This window comes from Megalopta genalis, chromosome 13 (genome assembly GCF_051020955.1).
Source record: "Megalopta genalis isolate 19385.01 chromosome 13, iyMegGena1_principal, whole genome shotgun sequence".
In the NCBI taxonomy this organism is placed as follows: Eukaryota; Metazoa; Arthropoda; class Insecta; order Hymenoptera; family Halictidae; genus Megalopta; species Megalopta genalis.
The window spans coordinates 4,499,741-4,521,612 of record NC_135025.1 but is presented as its reverse complement, the minus strand read 5'-3'; the positions used below and the strand labels follow the sequence as shown (position 1 = coordinate 4,521,612).

Genomic DNA, 21,872 nt, shown 5'->3' with positions numbered 1-21,872 from the left:
GCGATCGAGAATATTCCGAGGCAACAGTATAAGTCGAATATCTCTCCGAATGTTTCAGATGAAGCGCGAAGCAAACGGATGCGCAAATACAATGAGATCACAAGCACGGTAACGTGCCCGTGCAAAAAATGAATTTACACAGAGCACAGAGGATTTTCAACAAGAGATAATAATGCACGCATACTACAGTAATGAGATTATTTTTACTGTTGCCTTCAATCCGCAGTGGATCCTGTCTTAGCAGTGAATCATCAACTAATCAGAGTAAAGAAAATTTCAATTTTCTTTTTTCTATTTTTCTTACGACGAAAAAAAGAACAGAATTTTGAAAACTTATTTTTATTCGAAATAATGTATCAAAATTCTTTATCGTATGAACCTAATACATTAAGTATATATGTATGTACATAAACGCAATCCTGAGACAATAATCTAATGAATGGAAAAATTAAATTAAGATATACATACGATGATATACATACATAACATGCAATGTACATAACCGATGAAGTATAAGCAATTAAACCCTGTTCCTTCGATAATTTGATAATAACTAAAACTTCTAATATAGGAGATTGTGAAAGAAATTACGCGATGCGTGTATGTAAACCATTCAAGAACGTGAACTTGAATTACATTCCTTCCATCTTCGTAAGAAAGGGTTGGTACTTCTGAGTGAAGCAGCTGTTCAGAACGCAAGCATAAATCGTGTCCAAGGCCAACGTGAATAAAGCTCGAAAAAATTGGATCGAATTCGGCTCTTTACTTTGTGTATTTAAATCAAAGAGTTAGTAATATATATTTAATAGAAGTAGAATAATATATATTAATATATTAAAAAATAAAAAGTTTTATTTTTATAATTATCAAAACATTTTAATAATTATTGTAGCATAATCTTGTAAATTACAAGGTACTTATACAGAATATTCTATTATTTTATAATATCAATATTTAGTATTAATTAATTATACATTATATGATATTCTAGTTTTTAAGAAACATCACAATATGGACAAACCTGTATCTTCTGATATTGTACTTATTGCTGGTAATTCTCATCCTGAGCTTGCAAATCTTATCGCAAAGTAAGTTTCCATGAATATACATCTGCATTATGTTATTATATTACATGTATTCTTTTTATTTTAAAGTCGGTTGGGTGTTAAGCATGGAGGATGTTCTGTATATCATAAATCAAATCGTGAAACTATGGTCGAAATTGGCGATTCTGTACGTAGTAAAGACCTTTACATTATTCAAACTGGCACCAAGGATGTAAATAACAACATAATGGAACTTTTGATTATGGCATATGCATGCAAAACTTCTTCAGCAAAAAATATTGTCGGAGTTATTCCATATTTACCTTATTCTAAGCAATGCAAAATGCGTAAACGTGGTTGTATAGTCTCAAAATTATTAGCAAAAATGCTTTGCAAAAGCGGATTGACTCATATAATTACAATGGATCTACATCAAAAGGAAATACAAGGATTTTTTGATGTTCCAGTGGACAATTTACGTGCAAGCCCTTTTTTACTTCAATATATACAAGAATCTGTATGTAAATAGTATAACTGCAATATATTTTCATCTCTTATTTATAAAGCTATTCAATTAGATTCCAGACTATCATAATTCCGTAATAGTGGCCAGAAATCCTGGCAGTGCTAAGAAAGCAACCAGTTATGCAGAAAGATTACGTTTGGGTATAGCAGTAATTCATGGAGAACAGCGAGAAGCTGAATCAGATATGAATGATGGACGCTATTCCCCACCAGCCTTAGCATCACGAACAATGGAAGTTGGAGTTGGTGTCCCAATGCATCCTGCAAAAGAAAAACCACCAATTAATGTGGTAGGAGATGTGGGTGGACGCATAGCTATCATGGTGGTAAGTACATCTAAAAATGAATTTTATGAAAAAGAAATATATAAATTAAGTTTTATTTAAGGATGACATGATAGACGATGTTCAGTCCTATGTAGCTGCAGCAGAAGTTCTCAAAGAAAGAGGTGCATATAAAATTTATGTATTAGCTACACATGGACTCTTGAGCTCTGATGCTCCAAGACTTATAGAAGAGTCGCCGATCGATGAGGTAATAACACTAAAAATTAATATTAATAATAAACTTGAATTATGAGTTGCTGAAAATTGAATTAACATTACATATAACTTAGTTTAAAATTTTTAATTTATATTTGCTACTTACAGGTTGTTGTAACAAACACAGTTCCTCATGATGTCCAAAAGATGCAGTGTCCAAAAATAAAGACTGTCGATATCAGTATTCTACTGGCTGAGGCTATTAGACGTATTCACAACAAGGAATCAATGTCGTATTTATTTAAAAATGTCACTTTGGAAGATTAAAAAATATGATGAAGTAATAGATTTTAAATGTACTACATGTTTCCATATCTGGGGACCATACCTAAAACATATCTACTAAATTCTGTTTATTATTTTACAGATATTAATGAACATGCTAGTCTATGTAAAATTATGTCAGTGATCAAATTATTTGAATATCTTCATATGTTTAGATTTACCATATATATATTTCCATATTCATAAGACTATGTAAGTTCTATTAAAAAGTTTGATGTTCGATGTTAATTCAATGCTACAATATTATGAAAATTATATTTTATATTAAAGAAAGATGAGTATGTTTTAGAAGTCCAAAATCATAGATATATTATTTTACATTGTAAAATAATAATATAAGATTACAAAAAATGAGATAACTGTTTTATTTCCTTTAATCTAAAATCGAATAAACATTCGAATTAGGGCAATTAAATCAATGAAAATGTTGCTATGGAAATACACAATCGCGTAACGATAGTCACAATTTTGTTCCATTTTTAGGAATATAAACTTATCTCGGTTTTTCAGAATGTCTGTGGAGACTGTGAATCATAAATTTGTAAAACTTTGTGTTCTGTTGGAATCGGAAGAAAAGAAGCGACGTGTACTTGGCTTGAAAGAAATTCTACAAATTTTAGAATCACCACCATCCGAAAGTGAAATTATTGAGTTGTGGAATGCTGTCAACAAATCATTACATAAAATTTTAACTGATGCTGCTGAAATTTGCCGTGACAATGTTCTAGAAATTTTTCAATTATTTATAGCTAATTTAACGCCACATGATGATTACATTTTGTATTTACTTCCAATTTTATCAAGACGACTAGGTTCACAGGAACTAATAGAAAGTTCAGAAGAAGTTAGATTGAAATGTGTTACATTATTGAAGCTCTTAATTTTGAAATATAAACACTTATTGGCATCGTATATTGACGATTTAATTAAAATATTAATACGTACTATATCAGATAATTATCCACTAGTTAAAAGAGAAAGTTGTGCTTGTGTATCTGAATTTGCTAAAAATTTGTCAAGACATTTTTATGCTCATTCTGAGAAATTTGTGACGCCAATTTTGGGAAATTTTTCACACCAACATTATAGAGTTAGAATTGCTTCAATTAAATCTATTGGAGATTTGATTCAGTATGGAAATAGTAAATGTATTGAAAATGTGGCTACTCCTTTAGCTGAAAGATTATTCGATCAAAATGGGCTCATTAGAACTGGTATTTTAATACTTTAAGTTATTTTTATTTCAATTTTTTTGTATTTTATATGTAATAAGAATAATTCTAATTCTTTATAGCTGTAATAGAAGTAGCAGGTCACTGGCTCTTAAATTTGAAAGATCGGTATAGTTGGTGGCATAAAATTCTTCCACTGCTTTTATCAGGCCTTCATGATGAATTACAAGAACTTAGAGAAAAGGCTGAAAGTCTTTGGAATGCTGTAGGGGAATTATATATAACAGAAAATCAGAATGATGAAAAGCTCAAGGATAAAATGGATTTTCTTATCAAAGCGCCTCATCATTACCCTAATAGTAAGTATGTGGTTATTTTATATGTTTAATATAACTTATTTGTATATATTTACAGTTGCCAGGCCAAATTTAGGGTGTCGAATAATAGCACAGCAAACTTTCAGTAAATTGATTAATGGAATTAATTTAGAGTTAGGAGATTGGATGGCAGACATAAGAGTGAGATCTGCACAGTTACTTTGTGTATTTATTTTAAACATAGAAGAAGATGTAACACAACACATTGAAAAACTTTTACCATCTATGTATCGGTAAATATTTAATTTTTTTTATAAATTTTCTACAAGTGTAATATTCAATTACATTTATTTCTAACATATAAATTGTTCAACAGAGCCTGTAATGATGACGATATTAGAGTTGTAGAAAACATAGAAAAAGCAGCAGAATATTTAGGATATTTTGTACATCCTGAAATCTACTGTCGTTTAATACTTCCTACACTCGAAGAATCTCCATCAGTTGGTCACTTAAGAGTATTTTCTGCAATCCTAAGAAGTAGTGAATATTCCACACTTCTTCCATCATTGGAAAAAATTGGGAAATTCATGCAGCAGTCATATATTTGTCAAAGTAAAAAGACAGCATATCAACAACAAGTTTTTTCTTGCTGTGATTCCTTAATTTCAGTATGCAAGGAGGTTTGCTTCTTTTATCAATTTTTATATACTTAAAATTCTTTACCATTTATAAATGTCAATATAACTAAAAATTTATAGGATTGTAAAATTATATCAAAGGATTTATTCATAGTAACATTCACTGTTCTATCAATGGCAAAAGAACATACAATTGAGTTAAAAGCAAAAGAACTTTTAAATACTATTGCACATATCAATGGCTTCGACAATATGGAAAGTCTCTATTATGAATATATTGAAGGGTTCAATTCATTATTCTCCAACAGTAAATCATGGTCAATCTATAATCCCGAGTCTCAAATTTTTTGTGCATGCTTAAGTTATGTTAAAACAGTTCTCAATTTTAACATGAATATTATGCTGCCAATTTTAAAACAGACTATGGCAAATGACGCTGAACCTGCACTACGATTAAAACATTTCATTTTATTATCGGAGTATTTTAATCAAGGATCTTTACATGAAATTATAGATTTAAATTACTGTTATCAATTTTTGGAGAATTGTATATTTCCTGCTTTAATTTGGAGTGCAGGAAAAACTGCTGAAGCTATACGTACTGCAGCCGTATGTTGTCTGTGTGCTTTCTTAGAGAAATATAAAGCAGACTGTCTATTGGAGAAAGATCAATGTTTATCAGAAAAAAATATTCCTTCAGCATTGGATAAAATAATTCCTACTCTCATTAGTCTAGCAGATGACAATTCTAAAAAAAGTAGACTATATTCTTTAAAGGCTCTATATTTGATAGTGTGCATCAGAAAAAGATCTTGTAACATCACTGAAGAATTTATACACAAAATGTATCCTGTACTTTTAAAAAGACTAGATGATGGATGTGACAATATTAGATTGGCATCTATGGAAGTTCTAGTAAAAGTTTGGAGTTCTATACCTGAGGATTATAATTTACATTTCAATAAAGCTCATGTAGATACTTTATATACTACAACTATAATATATTTAGATGAACCGGAAAGTGAATTTCAGAAATATATACTAGGTAATTATATATATATATATATATATATATATATATATATATATTGTATTATTACTATAATGAAGTTACTGCTAGTGTTAATACATTATAATTATATATTTTTTTCAGATAGTTTAAAAGAATTGGCGAAAGTGCATCCAGAACTACTGTATGAAAAGCTTCACAACTGCAAAACAAATTTTAGGAATCAAAAGGGCATGGAAATACTTTTAGAACATTGTCAATATATTTTAGAAAATAATTTAAGTCCAGATAACATGTCCAATAACGCATGATGTATATTAATTTAAAGAGAAATTCTCTTATATTTGCGATCGAATAAGTGTGCAATTTTGTTTTTAAACACAATACATCAACCAGCAATTATAATTTATGTTAAATAAATAATTATGGCAAACGCAAATGATTGTATACCTTTTAGAATATTTTAATAGCATCGTAAGTGGAAATTATTAGAATGCCATGTCGGGGATTTTATAATTGTAAATAACCATACAAATTACAGCTAACAAATGACGTCATACATAACTTATGGTAGTAGTAATGGAGAGATATTATTTTGAATGAATATATAGTAATAATTTATGGATACATTTAAAAAGTTAATTCGTAAAAAACAAAATATGAGATTGTTTACTATATATAAATTTCTACATACATATAGTTATGCAGATGTACATATATAATATGGATACAGATATGATACAATTGCAATAAAACGCGGGAAATACATCGCGTTTTCAATAAATACATAATTCAACACAGTCTAAATTTTACACGTTAACTAAAAGAAAGTGAGTAGAAATGAATTTATTTAAATCAGTAGTTATCATAATGTTAAATACAAGACAAATTACACCTTCGTACTACAAAATAATTTAAGAAACAACTGAAATAAGAAATTAACCTTGAATGACTATCAGAACAGGAAGTACCCGCCCTTTTCATGCCGCCATATTGTCCATGTCTTCCGCTTTGAGAAGCGAATCACAGAGGGGTGGCAAACAGGATTAAGAGATTGCTAATAATTTTGCATAAGTTTTCGTTCTTTAATCTTTGTCATCCTATTTTATAATTAAGGTAAGTTTACTATTCAAACATTTAGCTTCCTCCAAAATAGATCTATTTTCTATGGATTGTTTGTTAACAGTTTTGCACTTTCATCCAGACATTTTTTATCTGCCTGTCATTTTCCTGCTTCCAAATTGTTCGCCTTTTCTTTTTACAATTGTTTCATTTTTCGATATTTTTCGCAATTCTTTTATGTTATAGAAGGGTATAAGAATTTTAAAAAAAATATGCATTATTATTACTTCTAATAATTTGATTTTTCTAAAAATATTGGTCCATAGAAACACAGTATATGACAATGTGTACAAGTTGATGCGTGTATGGGTGTGTATATGTGGACGTGTATATATATATATATATATATAAATGTATGTATAATTGTATTGAAACTTTTAAAATTATTATTAACTCAAGATTAATATTATAATATTTATAATATCTATTTTCAATGCATACAATTGAAAATATGTATATATACTTGAATATAAGTATAAATAATGTATATATTATAAGATAAAAGTGTAATAATAATTTTATTGTAGCAGAGATGTCAGAGTCGAATGCAGATCACATAGACACTGTGGAAGAGGAATTGGAAGTAGAATCTAATTACAGACCTCCTCCAGAGAAAACAATTGAACAGATTTTAGAAACAGACAAAGAAGATGAAAGTTTACGTAAATATAAAGAAACACTTTTAGGAGAAGCAAAGTCTGGTGGTATTGTTGTAGGTATGCAAGTTATTAGTTAATTAAGTTTACTTAATAGAAGGTGTTACGTAAAAGAACTAATATTACATATTCTTTAATGAATTTTTCACAGATCCTAATGATCCAAGGAAGGTAATAGTAAAAAAATTAGCATTATGTGTTGCGGACCGACCAGATATGGAATTGGATTTAACGGGTGATCTGTCTCAATTGAAGAAACAAACATTTGTAATAAAAGAGGGCGTTAGTTATAAAATAAGGATTGACTTTATTGTGCAGCGTGAAATTGTGCATGGTTTAAAATATGTTCAAAAGACGTATCGGCTTGGAGTACCTGGTAAGTTATAGAAAAGGTTAAACAATAAGTATATGATAAATGCTTTGTCACTAACTTAAAATTATAAGTCACAATCGTCAAAAATTATCAATTAAACCTATATTCGATTTTTGTTTAATGTTTTCCTTGCTAGGTGTCACAGGTAATTTTAAAGTTCAATACTTACATATTAAAATTAATTATTGATTGTCAAGTTCATCAACAGTTCCTGTTACATTTCAGTGGATAAAATGATGCATATGGTTGGTTCTTACCCACCAAAAACAGAAGTGCAATCATACACAACTCCAGCAGAGGATGCACCAGCTGGAGTAATGGCGCGTGGTGCCTATAGTGTAAGCTCCTTGTTTACTGATGATGACAAGCATGAACATCTAAAGTGGGAGTGGTCGTTTGAAATTAAGAAAGACTGGAAAGAATAAGCTTCCTTTCATAACTGGGAGCCCTATAATGATCGCAATTAAAATAAAAATGCCAAAAGGGACTCTAATTTTGATAGCTATTCAACCGTAATGCGATGCCATAACTGTATTTTTTAAGTAATAAGAGAAAGAGTAATGTTGATATTTATTTAGATACTTTTCCTGAATCGTAAACCTTAAACATAAACAGTTTAATGCGCGCGCGTGCGTGCGTAAACACATAGAAACAAGCGCTTGCGCAAAAGCATATGACACATATATATATATATTCATATATATGCATGTATGTGTGATATCCACTTCATACCACCGAATCATATAGATACTATTTTGTAATTGTTTAAATCGTGCACAATGTTGATCAGTATTTGATTACTCTTACAGTATAGTTAACTATATCCTATTTTAATTTGTTTTGCTTAGAAAACCACAAATAAGATTTCTTAATACTATAATATTTATGTATTACTTCATTTGGGAAATTAGATAATATTTTAATGCATTTTCATTAATGAAAAGAAATATAGATATCACTTTTCATTATGGCCGTAAAAAGGTATATTTTCCTTAAAACCAAGAAATTGTTAACATTATGCAAAGTTGAAAAAATGTTTGAATTGCATGAACTAAAAACATACATTATAGATTAGAATTTAGAATGTGCACTAAAAATATTCTTTACATCACATCTATTGCTATTATTTTTTATATGTTCCTTTACATATGGTTTATTATAGTTAAGGTATTTAAAAGTATAATAATTTTTGGGGTGCATTATCATTGCTTTGCTTAAAATTTAATATTTGTATTTTAAGCGATCATTTCATAAACTGTAATGTAAAAAGGAGTTTGGAATATAAATTAGTATCAAGAAACACAGTCATTAGAATTGTAATTTCGGATTACAATAAAATTTTATAAAATGAAAGATTTTAGTTTTGAACAAATTTCAGATACTTCCTGTAGGTTTTTTTAATCTGTATCAATAAATGTGACTAATGTAAATTGATATGAATCTTTACACATATTTAAAATTGCATTTTAATCTAACAATAGTTAAGTTTTTATATAAAAAACGGAAAGGACAAATTGTAATCAAAATATATTATTTTTGAGTGTTACTAATTTCTCTTATTGAGCAAATTATGTGCTTTATTCTGTGAAAAGTATGAAAACTTATACTTTTTCAACTAAAATTAAGTACTTAATGCCACACATCTTTTACATCTCATGAATATTATCGACAAAGCAATTTTATAGAATAATTTACTTGCTAAAATGATTTTGAATGTCATTTTGCTTTGAAGCATAAACATATTCGGTTTACATTTATGACTGCTTAACTCAAAATTACAAATGAATTTTTTGCCATTCCTTGATATTATGCATTTATTAACCTATAATTTGAAGGTTATATGCTTTATGATGAACCTTGTAATTTTTACTTTTGTAAGATCGATGTACACATAAATATACGTCAATTATAATAATAATGTATACCACATATATGTACATTTAAGTAAAATTATAAAATTTGATATATAGATATGTTTATTAAATCATCATTAAAAATGCAATGTACGTATATTAAACATTTGATATGCATATGTATGTAAATTTATATTACTACTATATGTATTTATATATAGAAAAAGTGCACAAAATTATTCATTTGTTATACATTTTTAAAAAATATATTTATTAAAAAAGTAGGTAGTTATTTTTTGTTTCTGTTTCTCACATTGTTTGAGATCATGAAATAAAATAATATTAAGTTGAAAATATGTAAAAACAAAAGTAACCTTAAAATATAAAAATTTTGCATTTAAAAGATCATTAGAGTTTTATAATATTTTGTACTTTACTTTAACTATGTATTTTTAATTGCTCTATTTTTATTTCTTAGATATGGGGAATTACGTGTGTACTTACCATCTACAGTGGAAATAGAAATATTAAACATATAATACTTAAAGAAATATTAAATATATACTTCAATAAAAACAGTATTCATAATTGGGTACCTTTATTAAAATACTATCATCTTTGATTTCCACTGTTGGATGGTATTACCAATAAACTTTTTATGAAGATAAATAAAGGATTAATATGAGTGCTTTATTCTATGTATCCTTTCAGTATTAAAAAATTGAGCTTTAAAATATTTGCCAATCTTTTGATTTATTTGTATAAAGCATAAAATACAGTGGACAGTAGATGATTTCTTCTATCCAAACCCTTTCGTTGTGGTGGCTCTGAAACAAATCTTTCTTTTTCTAAATTTTAATTATTTAAAAAATTTTCAAATTAAAATGAAACACTTTCAAGCAGCACCGACAATTCTTCACTTTTAAATTTGTCACAATTGTTTCTGTAGGATATGAAATTTGAAAATGCTACTGTTTTTCTTATTTTAAATATTTTAAATTGTTACTTTTTAAGAATTAAAAAGCCAGAAATGGCCACAGACCACAAAGAACACTAATTGCACAATTGATCTAAGTGAGACGGGAAGAATCTTCTTGAAAAAAACAAGGAAAACCACTCCACCATATTCACGGTCAACTTCACAAGAAAACTTGTGTTCAAAACCCATGCGACTGATTGCCAAGTCACAACATGCATTTTATGGTAATGTAATTAAACTTCTCTATGTAACAATCATTTTCTTTTCTCTCGATACCACTGAAATCAACCAAAATATTTCTTCATGGCAAATTTCCATTTCCTATTGAACAAATTGAAAATCCTGTGATGCCACTGAAATAATCATAGATCTTCCAGTTAAAAATCATTTACATATCTAATGTTAGAATCATTATTTCCATCTGGTGTCACTGAAACTTTGGTAGGAGAACTAAGAATAATGAATGCATTAAACTCAGCGTAATAGTCATCTATTTGTTGTTTCAACACTATTGTGTGATTAAACCACTGCACCTTCAATTGCGCCATACTGTAACGCACTTTTAAAATAGTATTTTAAAAGAGCGTCACAATGTTGGTCGCCAAGCACAAACACTCGGATTTTTTTACATTTCACTGTACACGTTCTATTTTTTTTCTTTTATGCTTTTCATGTATTTACCACCAAACACTGTCCTTTCAAAAGAAACGATTCTGTCCCTTTTCACTGGGAGAAAAGCACAGAGAGCCGTTAGGAATTCTGTCCAATCACTTTCTTCAGTTCACTTTTTAGAACACGTCCGCACATGTCACTTATGTAAGTATTATATGTATATATCACACAGATAATTCTACATAATCATAAAATGCAGTTTTACAATTAATTAGACTTAATTACTGTATCAAATATACTCTAAGCAGATCCTTCATATTCTACTTTTACTATGGTTAAAATTTTTAGTTCAATATAAAATATTTAAAAAAGGATAAAGATAATGTTTAGAAAGAAAAGATTCTTCAGAATTTGAATTGAATATGAAAGAACTGTATATACACTCATGAGAGTGTACAATTATAGTACAATTTAATCCAAGATACTTATAAGTTATCTGTGATCAGTAGGACAACTTAATTAAATATTTTGTCAAAACGTAACGAATACTGAATTGCTTTTTTCTAGTTTCTTGTTTTTGAAATCTTAAAGAAAATGAAGTATGTGTATATAAGCATCAAAAGAAATGCAGTAACAAATATTAATAAAAATCGATACTAAACTATTGAGAAAATATTTCATATTAAACTTTTTCTATCAGACTAATTATTAATTAAACATTTTGTCAGCAATTCAGATTCACAAAAATTTAATGTTTCTAATGTATATATGGACTTATGTGTCTAGCATCCTTCTACTTTACTTATTTGCAATTTTAAAAAATTAATCACAGAAAATTAATTTAACGTTGATAAAGTTGTAACATCAAGAGTTTCAAGTCTTTAACATTTATAATTCGAATGTAGAAAATAACATACATCCCATATCTCTTTCATTTTGCATTTAGACTTTGTTTCATCTTTGCATTATTTACTGTTTTTAATTTCTTATGATTATTATTCTTTCACATATTAAGCATAACATTTAATAAATTTTGATTTATTCTATTTATATTTCTCAATTAAAAGACTTTCACTTCTTTATGCAGAGTGCACAATCTTTGAAAATCTCTGTGGACACATTCACATTATTATTATAAAATTCAGAAAATCTTATCTAAACAAATAATTTGAACAAAAAAAATGTTATATAAAAAATGGTATCCATATTTGTAAAAGTCCTCTGAAGCTAATAAATATTAAATATTCAGATTTTATATGAAGTATTTTTCCAAACAATGCAAATAATATATTAAAGTGATGGTACTAAACACTTTGGTCAATATATACAAACACAGACACTCATTCTCACGCGTGTACACACATTCATGTATATATATTTATAATATATATATGTATATATATATATAAATATATACATATATACATATACATATATTTAAATCTAAGCCTTAACCATGAAGAAAACTTAAGCACTACCCCCCTTAACAACGACGATTACCAGGTGATCCTCCTTGAGTCCTTCTTCACTGAGACTTGGACAGGTTCTTTTTAATAATTCTGTAGAAAATGCACAGGGTGGAAATGCATAAAGAACTCCTGTCCCCTCTGTGTCTTTGTTAAGCAGTGAAATAACTCCTGCTGCCTCTTTTTGTTTCAAATATGATACTAAGTTACGCAATGGTCTTGTCTGTACATTAGCATCATCTGTAGAAATTACTGTACTTGAACCAGCGAGTCCTAGGAATATAGCATGTGAACTGGAAGTTTGAATTCTTTTTGAGACATCATCTAATTTTGGTTGATCTAAACGCAATCTTTGTGTAATTCTTAGCATATGTTTCCCATCTTCATCTTTCATTAGAGCTTCAATGATTTCCGTGTCACCATCAGTTAAATGAAATTTAGCTGGAAATAGAGAATTCTTTAAAATTAATGCTCCCTGCCATACTGCTATCGATTTTCTAGCAACTTCTGGCAGTGTTCGAGAGGTAGAAAGCATTCCCGTACGCGTATTCTCGGAATCTGAGTCTGAATCGATTTGCCTCCTGCGAGGAGATCGTGATCTTGATCTGTCTACACCAGGTTCTCTTGATAACGACCGACGTAAACTTCTTGGAGCTTCGTATTCTAACTCTGGCGGTGGTCTGCGACTAGACCAATCAGCATCATCTCGTACATAACATTCTGGATAAGTTCCACGATAACCACCTCTACCTGCACCTCTCCTCTCGTGCCAGGGTGCAGATCCTCTACCTCTGAGCCCTCTTGATCCATAACCAAAGTCACTATCTGGCCCATAAGGATCATAAGAAGACTCATAATCTACTGGTCTTGGTCTAAATTCTCCACTTTCCTCTGGATAAGGCCTTGGTTTGAATCCAAATCCTGGTGTCACATCTGCAAAATCTACTCTCAATCTTCTATCTGGACCACCTAACGGAAAACCTCTCATTTCTTTTACAGCAGCTTGAGCTGCATCAATGGAGTCATACAAAATGTAAGCATTGTTGTCGCCTTTTATATAATCAATTTTCTTTATTGCTCCGAATCGGTCAAATTCTCTTTCTAATTGTGGCACAGAAGTCCATGGTCCTAAACCACCAACCCAAATTCTTGTAGTAGGAGTAGCTTTCCCATAACCAATTTTGCATTGGAATTTTCCAATATACTGTCCAGATAATTCGACTTTACATCTATGTGCCATGTCTAAAGTTTGGAATCTGACAAAAGCATAAGCATTTCCTGTTCCCGGTGGGGGTCTTTTAATATCAATATCATCAACAGTCCCATATTTACTAAAAATTCTCCTTAATTCTTCCTCCGTGATATTGATTTCCAAGTTTCCTGCAAACAAAGTCCTTGTTGCTAGTGGATCATCTTCTGGTGAAACATGATGCAAATAGTTAGGAAATTTGTCTTTCTTGTTTTCCACACGTTCAAATCCATGAACTGGATGACGTATCATCATATGTCTTGGAGGCCCATAATGATGCGGTGGTCCAGGGTGAACATGGGGTGGCCCATGATGAATTGGTGGTCTAACAAAGTCATGATGAGGTGGAGGAATTGTTTCACGTCTCATTTCTCTGTGTGGTGGAGGCAATCCAACTGGAGGTCCATAAACTCTTTCATATCTCTCTAATGGTCTATGCCTATCTGTTGGACCAGGACTTCTAGCATAATATCTTTCATAATCAGGTGGTGTAATTGATCTTGGACGACGATAAGTATCTGGTCTCTCATATACTGGTTCAACAAGTGCCACTTTATCATACATAATAATCCTTGGTTTTGCATGTTTTGCATCTCTAGCATCTTCTGAACTTCTGAAACAAACATATGCAACTCGTTCATCTAACTCGTGAGAAATTCTAATAGAGAAGTCCCCAAACTTCTTGTACTCTCTGTAAAGAGTATCTTTAATAACTTCGTCGCTTGCTTTTGGGTGAATTGAACTGATGCAAAGTACTTTGTAGCTATAAGGACGTTCCGGGGGTAATTCTCTTGGTGCTCTTAGATAATCATCTCTGTGAGAACTAGATTCAACGTAACGAGCATGAGATGAAGCTCGTGTCGGAGGACTCGGACTTCTTGCTCCTCTACTACGACGACGGATTCTTTCAGGTGTTATTCTTTCATCACTAGAATCGTCATATCTGTAAATTCATAATATAATTTCGTATCATAGATTTTAATAAGAATTATTTATTACAACACAAAAAAAACGTATTTAATAATAGTACACCAATGTATGTGTTTGTTATTTTGTATTTAATTATTTAGTATTCAGTATTTAATTATTATTATTATTATTATTATCATATAAATTGTTATAAAAAAAGTAGAAAAACAAAGTATGTCTTATTATTAATGATCATTTTAAAAAGAAAAAAATTATGACAGATAACGGAAAAACGGCATACCGTCCCATGGAAGATCTGCTTCGTTTGACGCGAGGAGGTGGAGTGTCTCGACTAGAGCTCCTTTTCATATTGTTGCGGATTTTAACCGTGATCTTATGTCGATCGTCACGCGGAATCCCAATCATCAACGCTGTTTAACACGGCACAGCCGAACGAATGATGGAAGAAAAAACAAAGGAACGATAATTAAACGAATGCTACTCAGCTCGGTCCAACCGTCATTCACAGAGTCTTTATCCTTCTCGGCGAACACAAAATGGCGACTTTCTTCTTTCGTTACTTCACTTCCGGAATTTCCTTACGAACCAAAATGAATTCCATAGAAGACAAAGTAAACGAGTAGTTACGTATTTTTTAGAATCTATAATATTTACGATTTATTTTTTCAAGATACGTTTACCTTTTGGATATTATGTACATGTCCAATACACCATTGATACTTGCGAGTTATTGATTTACAAATTGACGTACAAATACGTTTCCGTTGATAAAACGAAATGACCTGCTCAGTGATATTTATCGAGTAAATAGTTACACGATTTTTGTGCTAGAGGGCGTTCTCAACAATGTTGTACCACAACATTACACACATAATATACACACACAGTGAAACCTTAACTTCTGCCAACTCTCTGGCCGTGATTCGCTCTGTTAACGAGAAAAGGAGTAGAAGTTGCTTTGCTCTAATTAGTTGACGATTTTATGCTAAGCAGAGATACAAGTGCTTCCTTAAAGAGGAAGAAAAAGATGCAGGAATTGACGTTTCATTGTACAATCTATGATACCACTATACCACTCCTACGTTAACGTCGCATGGTTCTAAGGATATAGCGACACACGGTATCACTGTGTAGTGATATTAGAGGTATCATCTCAATCCTGCATTGTCTTCTTCTTGTCATCTTCCTCTCTAAGGAAGCGCTTGTATCCCCACCATTTTATTGCGCATTTAATTTAAATCTTATCTTAGCATTGCATCATCAGCCAATCCGAGCAAAGCAATTTCGACTAAAGCGCCCTTTTCACCAGAGCGACCACACAACTCATTGAATCGCACGACGAAGTAGTGTGGTAGTCGATGTGGTGAAACAGCGTAGCGTCTACGGGAGCGTCAGAGGTGGTTAGTATCGTGAGCCAGCTTCATACGGATAGTTGTGTGTCGTAGATTCCGGCTACGTGTAATATTGGTTATTAGTTTCATTTAAATTGTTAATACGTATAACTTGTTTTGTTAATCAAAAATTATTACATTTTGTGTGAACTTTTCATAGAAAATACAATGAATCCTTTAACGTAAGTATACAATTATGCTGATTACAAAGTGTGAATGTAATTATCTGATCTTATCAAAGTTTTCTTATAAATTGATTTTAGAAATGTAAAAAATATTAAAAAGCTGGGAGAACAAGAATTGCTAAGAAGCAGTAAAACATCCTGGCATGATCAATACAAAGATAGTGCATGGATTTTTGTTGGTGGCTTACCATACGATTTGACAGAAGGCGATATTGTAACCATATTTTCACAGTAAGTTCGAAACATTTGTTTAATTCAGTATTTATTAGAAATGCATTTGTATTAATAGTAAATTAATTTAATATACATTAATGTAGTAAATAGTAACTGTATCTGCTCACGACTGTAATGACAGAAGTGCCTTGCCAAGATATTCCTAAACTTAGACTAGATAGGATTAATAACGTAAATTAATGCCATATGATAAATGACAATTGTATTAAATTCTTTTAGGTATGGAGAAGTAGTAAATATAAATTTAATTAGAGATAAAGATACAGGCAAACAAAAAGGGTATGGATTCTTGTGTTATGAAGATCAAAGGAGTACAGTGTTAGCTGTTGACAATTTTAATGGTACTAAGGTAAGAGTATTCTCCAATAACACATTACTTCGGTTAATTGACATAATTCAGTGGTAGCATTAATTATATTCTTTAGATTTTAGGAAGGACAATACGAGTTGATCATGTTACTAATTATAAAGCACCAAAGGATTCAAAAAATGTTGATGAAGAAACCAAACAATTAAGAAAAGAAGGTTGTGCCCCCAAAAGTAATTTGAATATTGTATAAATTACAAATAATTTAAGTTATTATAAGTTGTATATATGTATATACTAAATGTATTTTTTTACTTTTTACATATACAAATTATAAAATACATTAGTTAGTTTGAAGAATTACATTAATATTTCGAATTACTTTTTTTCCCTAATGACATTTTTTAAAACCTAATAAAAATGCTATTAATATGTATAAAGATAACATATTACATACATACCGCGTGATATTGAACGAACGTAATAATAATAGCGATAAAACAAAACAAAGTATCTTTTGTATGATATATGTATTTGTAAAATATTTGTCGAACATCTTATAACAGCACTAACGTCCCTATATGTTGTGGGACTTTCATATCTGCTCATTTATTCATAGTAATCTCTTTTTGTCAAATGTAAAGATACAGAACTGAATCGTTAACAATAAAATATTCGAGAAACATAATATGTTTCTGTAATCACGTTTTCTATACTGTCTTTCCTTTCAAATTTTAAGGATAAGGTGTGCACTGGCAATTTGAATTACGCATCCGTTTGTTGATAGAAAAATCAATATTTCGTACAACTGCATGCGTATTAGCGGTATAACTTTCTATTAATTATTTTGTTCTACTTCTTCGGTTTTTTCAATAGAAAAGAGTAGACACGATGAAATTTTGCAGTCTTTGCTTGACATAATATTTGTATGTTTCACACAGCCTTTCATTTGATTTCCTCGAAATTATAAATACAATTCGAATGTCATTAGAATTTCAAATAAAATATTTTATAATCTTTCATTAAATCTTATAATGTGCGCAGTGTTTGAATTAATTATAATATGTAATTTAAAAAAAGTATATTCATGACATATCAATCATATAATGAAAGATATTAAATTATGATGTTACGCCCGAAATTAAACGGATAAAACCCAAATATGTAGAAAGACTCTCAATACTTTCATTCGAAATTAATTTTATATGATGTAAATAATACGAGAGTATAATTGAAATGCACCATTCCTAGAATAATAGTATGCTTTTAAAATTTCATCGAATCAACAACATTTTAAAAAAGAATTTTTATCTGAAAAAAAGTGATGTGTAAAAGTTGTACATATACTTTTAAATCTAGGAATGATTGATGCAAAACAATGAAGAATGCCATTTCTAAAAGCTAATTAAAATATTAATAAATTTGTATAAAAAGCAATTGTTTGCATATCGATTAGTAATATTGGTAAGTAGAAAATGTAAACAATTTTAATTTAAACAAAAAAATGTTACGAGATTATGTTTTTCTTTAATAGAATGTTATCAGGATGAACCAAATTCACTCATCCATTTTTCATATTTTTCTAAATCTTCTTGAGAAACGCTCTTATTACACCTTTCCACAGCCTCATCAAAATCTGAGGCAGATACAGGTAAATCTAATTCTTCTTTTGGAAGCTGTCTAATTTGATCTGGTTTCAATCCTGCAATTTTCCTCCGCATAGACATCATTGACGCATCTCTGCACAGAATACATAGAATATTTTATGTATTTAGAAATTTTAATTATGTCCTATCGATTATAGTTACCTGCAAACATTTGTAATATCTGCTCCAGAATAACCTTCTAATTTTCTTGCAATATCTGCTAAATTTACAGAAGAATCAACCTTTACTTCACGTAAGTTAATCTTTAGTAAAGCTTCTCTACCTTCATCTGTGTAATGCATATGTACATTAAAAAAGTTCAATAACATAAAATGTATACATATACTTATTAATAATATTATTATAAAACTTACGATTTGGTAGCGGAATATATATACGTTTTTCTAAACGTCTACGAAGGGCTTCATCAATATCCCATGGAAAATTTGTGGCTGCTAATACCATTACCACTTTACTTGGGTCTTCACTGAAAAATATTAGTATTATATTGAATTATATTAGGATATAATTAGGGCAGATCTGATTCTGTATTCACTTTATATAATTAAATGTTTTGCCAATCCATGTAAATAACTTGCATGTTTATAATGTATCCTTACCTGTTTGAGCTTATGCCATCCATTTGAACCAAAAGTTCAGACTTTACTCGTCTTGAAGCTTCATGTTCAGATTCAGATCCTCTTCTAGAGCACAGAGAGTCAATTTCATCTATGAATATTGTGCTAGGTGCATAAAATCTGGCCTATATAAATATATTTAATGTACAATATATATGCCAAAAATTTGTAAGATAGATGATGTAAAAACTAAACGACGTATTAATTCCTTTGGACATTGAACTAAGAAAATTTAGAAAACTAAAAACCTAATATGCAAGTTTAAATATTAAAGTAAAAAATATTATAGAAGAATAATTTTTTTATTATTACATGCTATATTTACCATTTCGAAAAGAAGACGAACAAGTTTTTCTGATTCTCCTCGATACTTTGATGTTAACGTAGAAGACGAAACATTAAAAAATGTTGTTCCACATTCGGTAGCTACTGCTTTTGCGAGCATTGTTTTCCCGGTACCTGGTGGCCCGACCATAAGTACACCTTTCCAGGGACGACGAATACCCTAAAAGAAAAATGTTGACTTTTATAATAACGCGATGTTGTGTATGATAAGGAGGAATACACCTTGCATACTTTAAAAAAATCTGGCATCCACATGGGAAGAACAACTGCTTCTTCTAACAATCGCTTTGCTTCATGCAAATCAGCTATATCATCCCAATGAATATTTGGATTCTTTTGAACAATATCTCTTTCTATAACATTAGATGCAAATTATTTAAGCTTAGTATTATTAAATTTAATACTATTAAAGCAAAAATGACTAAATTGTAAGATACTGTAAGAATGTAGAATGACCTTACTCTCTCTATTTATTTCAATATATAATATTTAATAAGCATACTATTTACAGTATGATCATTACAGTATTACATCACTACAGAGGGATTTTACTTTACGTATTTATTCATAAAAGTAGTGTATTCACATAGAATACACTATTGGTTGCCCTATTGTTGTTCAGCTTCATTTCAAAATTATTGGTGAAAGAATATTGATAAATTCACCAACTTCAACAAAATATTAACAAAAGGATATTATACATAAAATCCCCCTTAGATCTTAAACATAATAACATGAATAATCATATCATGATGTACTGTACCTAGAAGATCTACTAAATCTCTATCATTTCCAGAAGGCTCAAATTTGCGTTCCTCTACCTCTATATCTACCTTTTCACTTTCTGGCTTTTCCTGTGAAAAATATTTATACACTATGATAGCACTACATCATACACATACATTTCTTCTGTAATGAAAAAATAAACTAACTTTATTGGCATCATCCTTCCTGGACACTTTTCTATCATCTCTTTTAATAGCTTTCGTATCTGGTTTTTTTCCTGCAGTAACTGATTTTCGTACACTCGTCCGATTCTGTTGTTTTGGTTGATTTTTTACTGGTCTAATGTTCCTAAAAATATAATTCTTCATGTTATTATCTTTCATATTGTTGTACGTGATATGTTTTCTTTATCTAAGGTCTGTCTCTGAAATTTAATATTATAAATCAAAAAATTATATAATTTACTTTTGTTCTGTAGGTGTTAAAGGTGGCCATACATCTGGATCCCTTACTGGAGCTTGGCTCCAAGATGTATCTGAATTATTAAAAGTCCATAAATTTGGATCTCTTGTAGGTTCTTCAAAAGATAAACATGGGGTTCCTAAACATTTGAAATTTTCTATTTTATTTTTATAATGCTTTTATTGTCAGATATGAAAATGTATTATAAACAATGGTAATAACAATACCAAACAGTTTTTCTCCATGAGCTTCTAATTTAAAAAGTTGCAAAGTATTAGATGTAGCCTTTACTTTTTCAAATTCTTGAACAATTTGATGTTGAACGAGCTGCCATTTGGCTTTACGTGTGGCATCTGCGATACTTGCAAGTAATCGATGGATTTGCTGCACAACACCTTGGTAATAAACTCCAGAGGTATCATAATTACCGGTTAATGCCATTTCACGGGCCAGTTTAGTATTTTCACATATTTCATTGATTGAAATTGCCATAATTCTATCAAAATATAAATGTATGTTTATACAGAATAATTGTATTTAATTGTATGAAAACCAAGAAACATACAATAAACCCTGTAAGGAACTAATAACACAAGAAGCATATGTTTGGATAGCTCTATAAAATGTTGTACAAAAATAGTATTCTTAGTTTAAACTCCAAACATGGGAATAATGTCGCTTAAGAATAAAGACATGTACTGAATGACAGTAATAATATTTAATGAAGTAAATACAATTGTTCCGTATACACGACGAATTCTACACTTTTCATAATATATCAGTTTTATAACCCATACAAGAAAATATATGGTTTTACTATCGTATTTTTCAGGTGCTGTATAATGTATAATACTTATAATATTACACCCGCGTACATATATGTACATCAAACCATAAAGTACCGAACATCGTTTCAAAATTTAAATATTGAATACCGAATAATCAGATACTCTCATAAGAACTATACGCATTCTGACATATGTTATATTCATCTATTAACTGTTTGTAAAGTATATAGTAACGTAAAACACTGTTAATTTAACCGATAATTAATATTATATAAATCAATAAGACTAATAAACTAACAAAACGATGCAAATATCTGTGGAATGAATTACTCGAATTTGTTAATTACAGTCGCCATATTGATATATTCAGAAG

At 29.9% G+C, this 21,872-nt stretch overlaps 6 protein-coding genes across 13 annotated transcripts; 4 read left to right on the top strand and 2 right to left on the bottom strand.

Moving 5' to 3' along the window:
* Positions 1–95: 95 nt before the first annotated feature.
* Positions 96–2,671, top strand: LOC117224305 (phosphoribosyl pyrophosphate synthase-associated protein 2). Of its 3 annotated transcripts, XM_076526190.1 has the most exons (8): positions 96–264; positions 572–787; positions 893–913; positions 992–1,088; positions 1,155–1,563; positions 1,625–1,897; positions 1,959–2,105; positions 2,222–2,399. In XM_076526190.1, exons 4-8 carry the CDS (start codon positions 1,012–1,014, stop codon positions 2,378–2,380), a joined length of 1,065 nt encoding a protein of 354 aa, XP_076382305.1. In that variant the 5' UTR covers positions 96–264; positions 572–787; positions 893–913; positions 992–1,011; the 3' UTR covers positions 2,381–2,399. The 3 variants fall into 3 exon arrangements, with proteins under 3 accessions (XP_076382305.1, XP_033333010.1, XP_033333008.1); XM_033477119.2 differs by lacking the exon at positions 893–913; XM_033477117.2 differs by having other exon boundaries at positions 100–264; positions 572–913; positions 2,222–2,671.
* On the top strand, positions 2,361–5,976 carry LOC117224302 (rho GDP-dissociation inhibitor). Its single transcript, XM_033477113.2, has 8 exons — positions 2,361–2,393; positions 2,481–2,590; positions 2,909–3,612; positions 3,693–3,929; positions 3,985–4,180; positions 4,264–4,570; positions 4,649–5,573; positions 5,682–5,976. The coding sequence occupies exons 3-8, from the start codon at positions 2,910–2,912 to the stop codon at positions 5,846–5,848; spliced, it is 2,535 nt and encodes an 844-aa protein (XP_033333004.2). The 5' UTR covers positions 2,361–2,393; positions 2,481–2,590; position 2,909; the 3' UTR covers positions 5,849–5,976.
* A 527-nt stretch (positions 5,977–6,503) lies between these two features.
* LOC143258726 (rho GDP-dissociation inhibitor 2-like) lies at positions 6,504–8,261 on the top strand. 2 transcript variants are annotated; one of them, XM_033477114.2, is made up of 4 exons: positions 6,504–6,653; positions 7,187–7,375; positions 7,467–7,691; positions 7,914–8,261. In XM_033477114.2, the coding sequence occupies exons 2-4, from the start codon at positions 7,192–7,194 to the stop codon at positions 8,111–8,113; spliced, it is 609 nt and encodes a 202-aa protein (XP_033333005.1). In that variant the 5' UTR covers positions 6,504–6,653; positions 7,187–7,191; the 3' UTR covers positions 8,114–8,261. The 2 variants fall into 2 exon arrangements, with proteins under 2 accessions (XP_033333005.1, XP_076382306.1); XM_076526191.1 differs by having other exon boundaries at positions 6,523–6,653; positions 7,190–7,375.
* Positions 8,262–10,275: 2,014 nt separating this feature from the next.
* Positions 10,276–15,591, bottom strand: nito (RNA-binding protein spenito). Its single transcript, XM_033477111.2, has 3 exons — positions 15,458–15,591; positions 15,058–15,354; positions 10,276–14,790 (listed from the first exon to the last, which is right to left on the bottom strand). Exons 2-3 carry the CDS (start codon positions 15,180–15,182, stop codon positions 12,600–12,602), a joined length of 2,316 nt encoding a protein of 771 aa, XP_033333002.1. The 5' UTR covers positions 15,183–15,354; positions 15,458–15,591; the 3' UTR covers positions 10,276–12,599.
* A 490-nt stretch (positions 15,592–16,081) lies between these two features.
* LOC117224301 (RNA-binding motif protein, X-linked 2) lies at positions 16,082–17,257 on the top strand. The gene is made up of 4 exons (XM_076526196.1): positions 16,082–16,350; positions 16,432–16,584; positions 16,807–16,936; positions 17,013–17,257. The coding sequence occupies exons 1-4, from the start codon at positions 16,337–16,339 to the stop codon at positions 17,145–17,147; spliced, it is 432 nt and encodes a 143-aa protein (XP_076382311.1). The 5' UTR covers positions 16,082–16,336; the 3' UTR covers positions 17,148–17,257.
* Positions 17,258–17,405: 148 nt separating this feature from the next.
* Kat60 (katanin p60) lies at positions 17,406–21,872 on the bottom strand. Of its 5 annotated transcripts, none has more exons than XM_076526189.1 (11): positions 21,798–21,872; positions 20,939–21,207; positions 20,715–20,850; positions 20,456–20,597; positions 20,287–20,377; positions 19,755–19,876; positions 19,504–19,683; positions 19,161–19,303; positions 18,915–19,027; positions 18,703–18,829; positions 17,406–18,634 (listed from the first exon to the last, which is right to left on the bottom strand). In XM_076526189.1, the coding sequence occupies exons 2-11, from the start codon at positions 21,201–21,203 to the stop codon at positions 18,436–18,438; spliced, it is 1,518 nt and encodes a 505-aa protein (XP_076382304.1). In that variant the 5' UTR covers positions 21,204–21,207; positions 21,798–21,872; the 3' UTR covers positions 17,406–18,435. The 5 variants fall into 5 exon arrangements, with proteins under 5 accessions (XP_076382304.1, XP_033332991.1, XP_076382301.1 ...); XM_033477100.2 differs by having other exon boundaries at positions 21,830–21,870; XM_076526186.1 differs by having other exon boundaries at positions 21,277–21,799.

Excerpts from the sequence above, each read along its gene's own strand:
- LOC117224301 (XM_076526196.1), top strand. Across the intron at positions 16,585-16,806 it reads ATTGTAACCATATTTTCACA|GTATGGAGAAGTAGTAAATA; the intron begins GTAAGTTCGAAA and ends AAATTCTTTTAG. Across the intron at positions 16,937-17,012 it reads ACAATTTTAATGGTACTAAG|ATTTTAGGAAGGACAATACG; the intron begins GTAAGAGTATTC and ends TATATTCTTTAG.
- Kat60 (XM_033477100.2), bottom strand. The coding sequence starts at position 21,855 with ATGGCGACTGTAATTAACAAATTCGA. Across the intron at positions 20,851-20,938 it reads TCATGGAGAAAAACTGTTTG|GAACCCCATGTTTATCTTTT; the intron begins GTATTGTTATTA and ends TCAAATGTTTAG. Across the intron at positions 18,830-18,914 it reads ATATATTCCGCTACCAAATC|ATGAAGGTAGAGAAGCTTTA; the intron begins GTAAGTTTTATA and ends TGCATTACACAG.
- LOC143258726 (XM_033477114.2), top strand. The coding sequence starts at position 7,192 with ATGTCAGAGTCGAATGCAGATCACATAGACACTGTGGAAGAGGAATTG. Across the intron at positions 7,376-7,466 it reads GTCTGGTGGTATTGTTGTAG|ATCCTAATGATCCAAGGAAG; the intron begins GTATGCAAGTTA and ends AATTTTTCACAG. Across the intron at positions 7,692-7,913 it reads GTATCGGCTTGGAGTACCTG|TGGATAAAATGATGCATATG; the intron begins GTAAGTTATAGA and ends GTTACATTTCAG.
- LOC117224302 (XM_033477113.2), top strand. The coding sequence starts at position 2,910 with ATGTCTGTGGAGACTGTGAATCATAAATTTGTAAAACTTTGTGTTCTG. Across the intron at positions 3,613-3,692 it reads AAATGGGCTCATTAGAACTG|CTGTAATAGAAGTAGCAGGT; the intron begins GTATTTTAATAC and ends AATTCTTTATAG. Across the intron at positions 5,574-5,681 it reads ATTTCAGAAATATATACTAG|ATAGTTTAAAAGAATTGGCG; the intron begins GTAATTATATAT and ends TATTTTTTTCAG.
- nito (XM_033477111.2), bottom strand. The coding sequence starts at position 15,182 with ATGATTGGGATTCCGCGTGACGATCGACATAAGATCACGGTTAAAATC. Across the intron at positions 14,791-15,057 it reads AGCAGATCTTCCATGGGACG|ATATGACGATTCTAGTGATG; the intron begins GTATGCCGTTTT and ends ATGAATTTACAG.
- LOC117224305 (XM_033477117.2), top strand. The coding sequence starts at position 1,012 with ATGGACAAACCTGTATCTTCTGATATTGTACTTATTGCTGGTAATTCT. Across the intron at positions 1,089-1,154 it reads CTTGCAAATCTTATCGCAAA|TCGGTTGGGTGTTAAGCATG; the intron begins GTAAGTTTCCAT and ends TTTATTTTAAAG. Across the intron at positions 1,564-1,624 it reads TTCAATATATACAAGAATCT|ATTCCAGACTATCATAATTC; the intron begins GTATGTAAATAG and ends CTATTCAATTAG.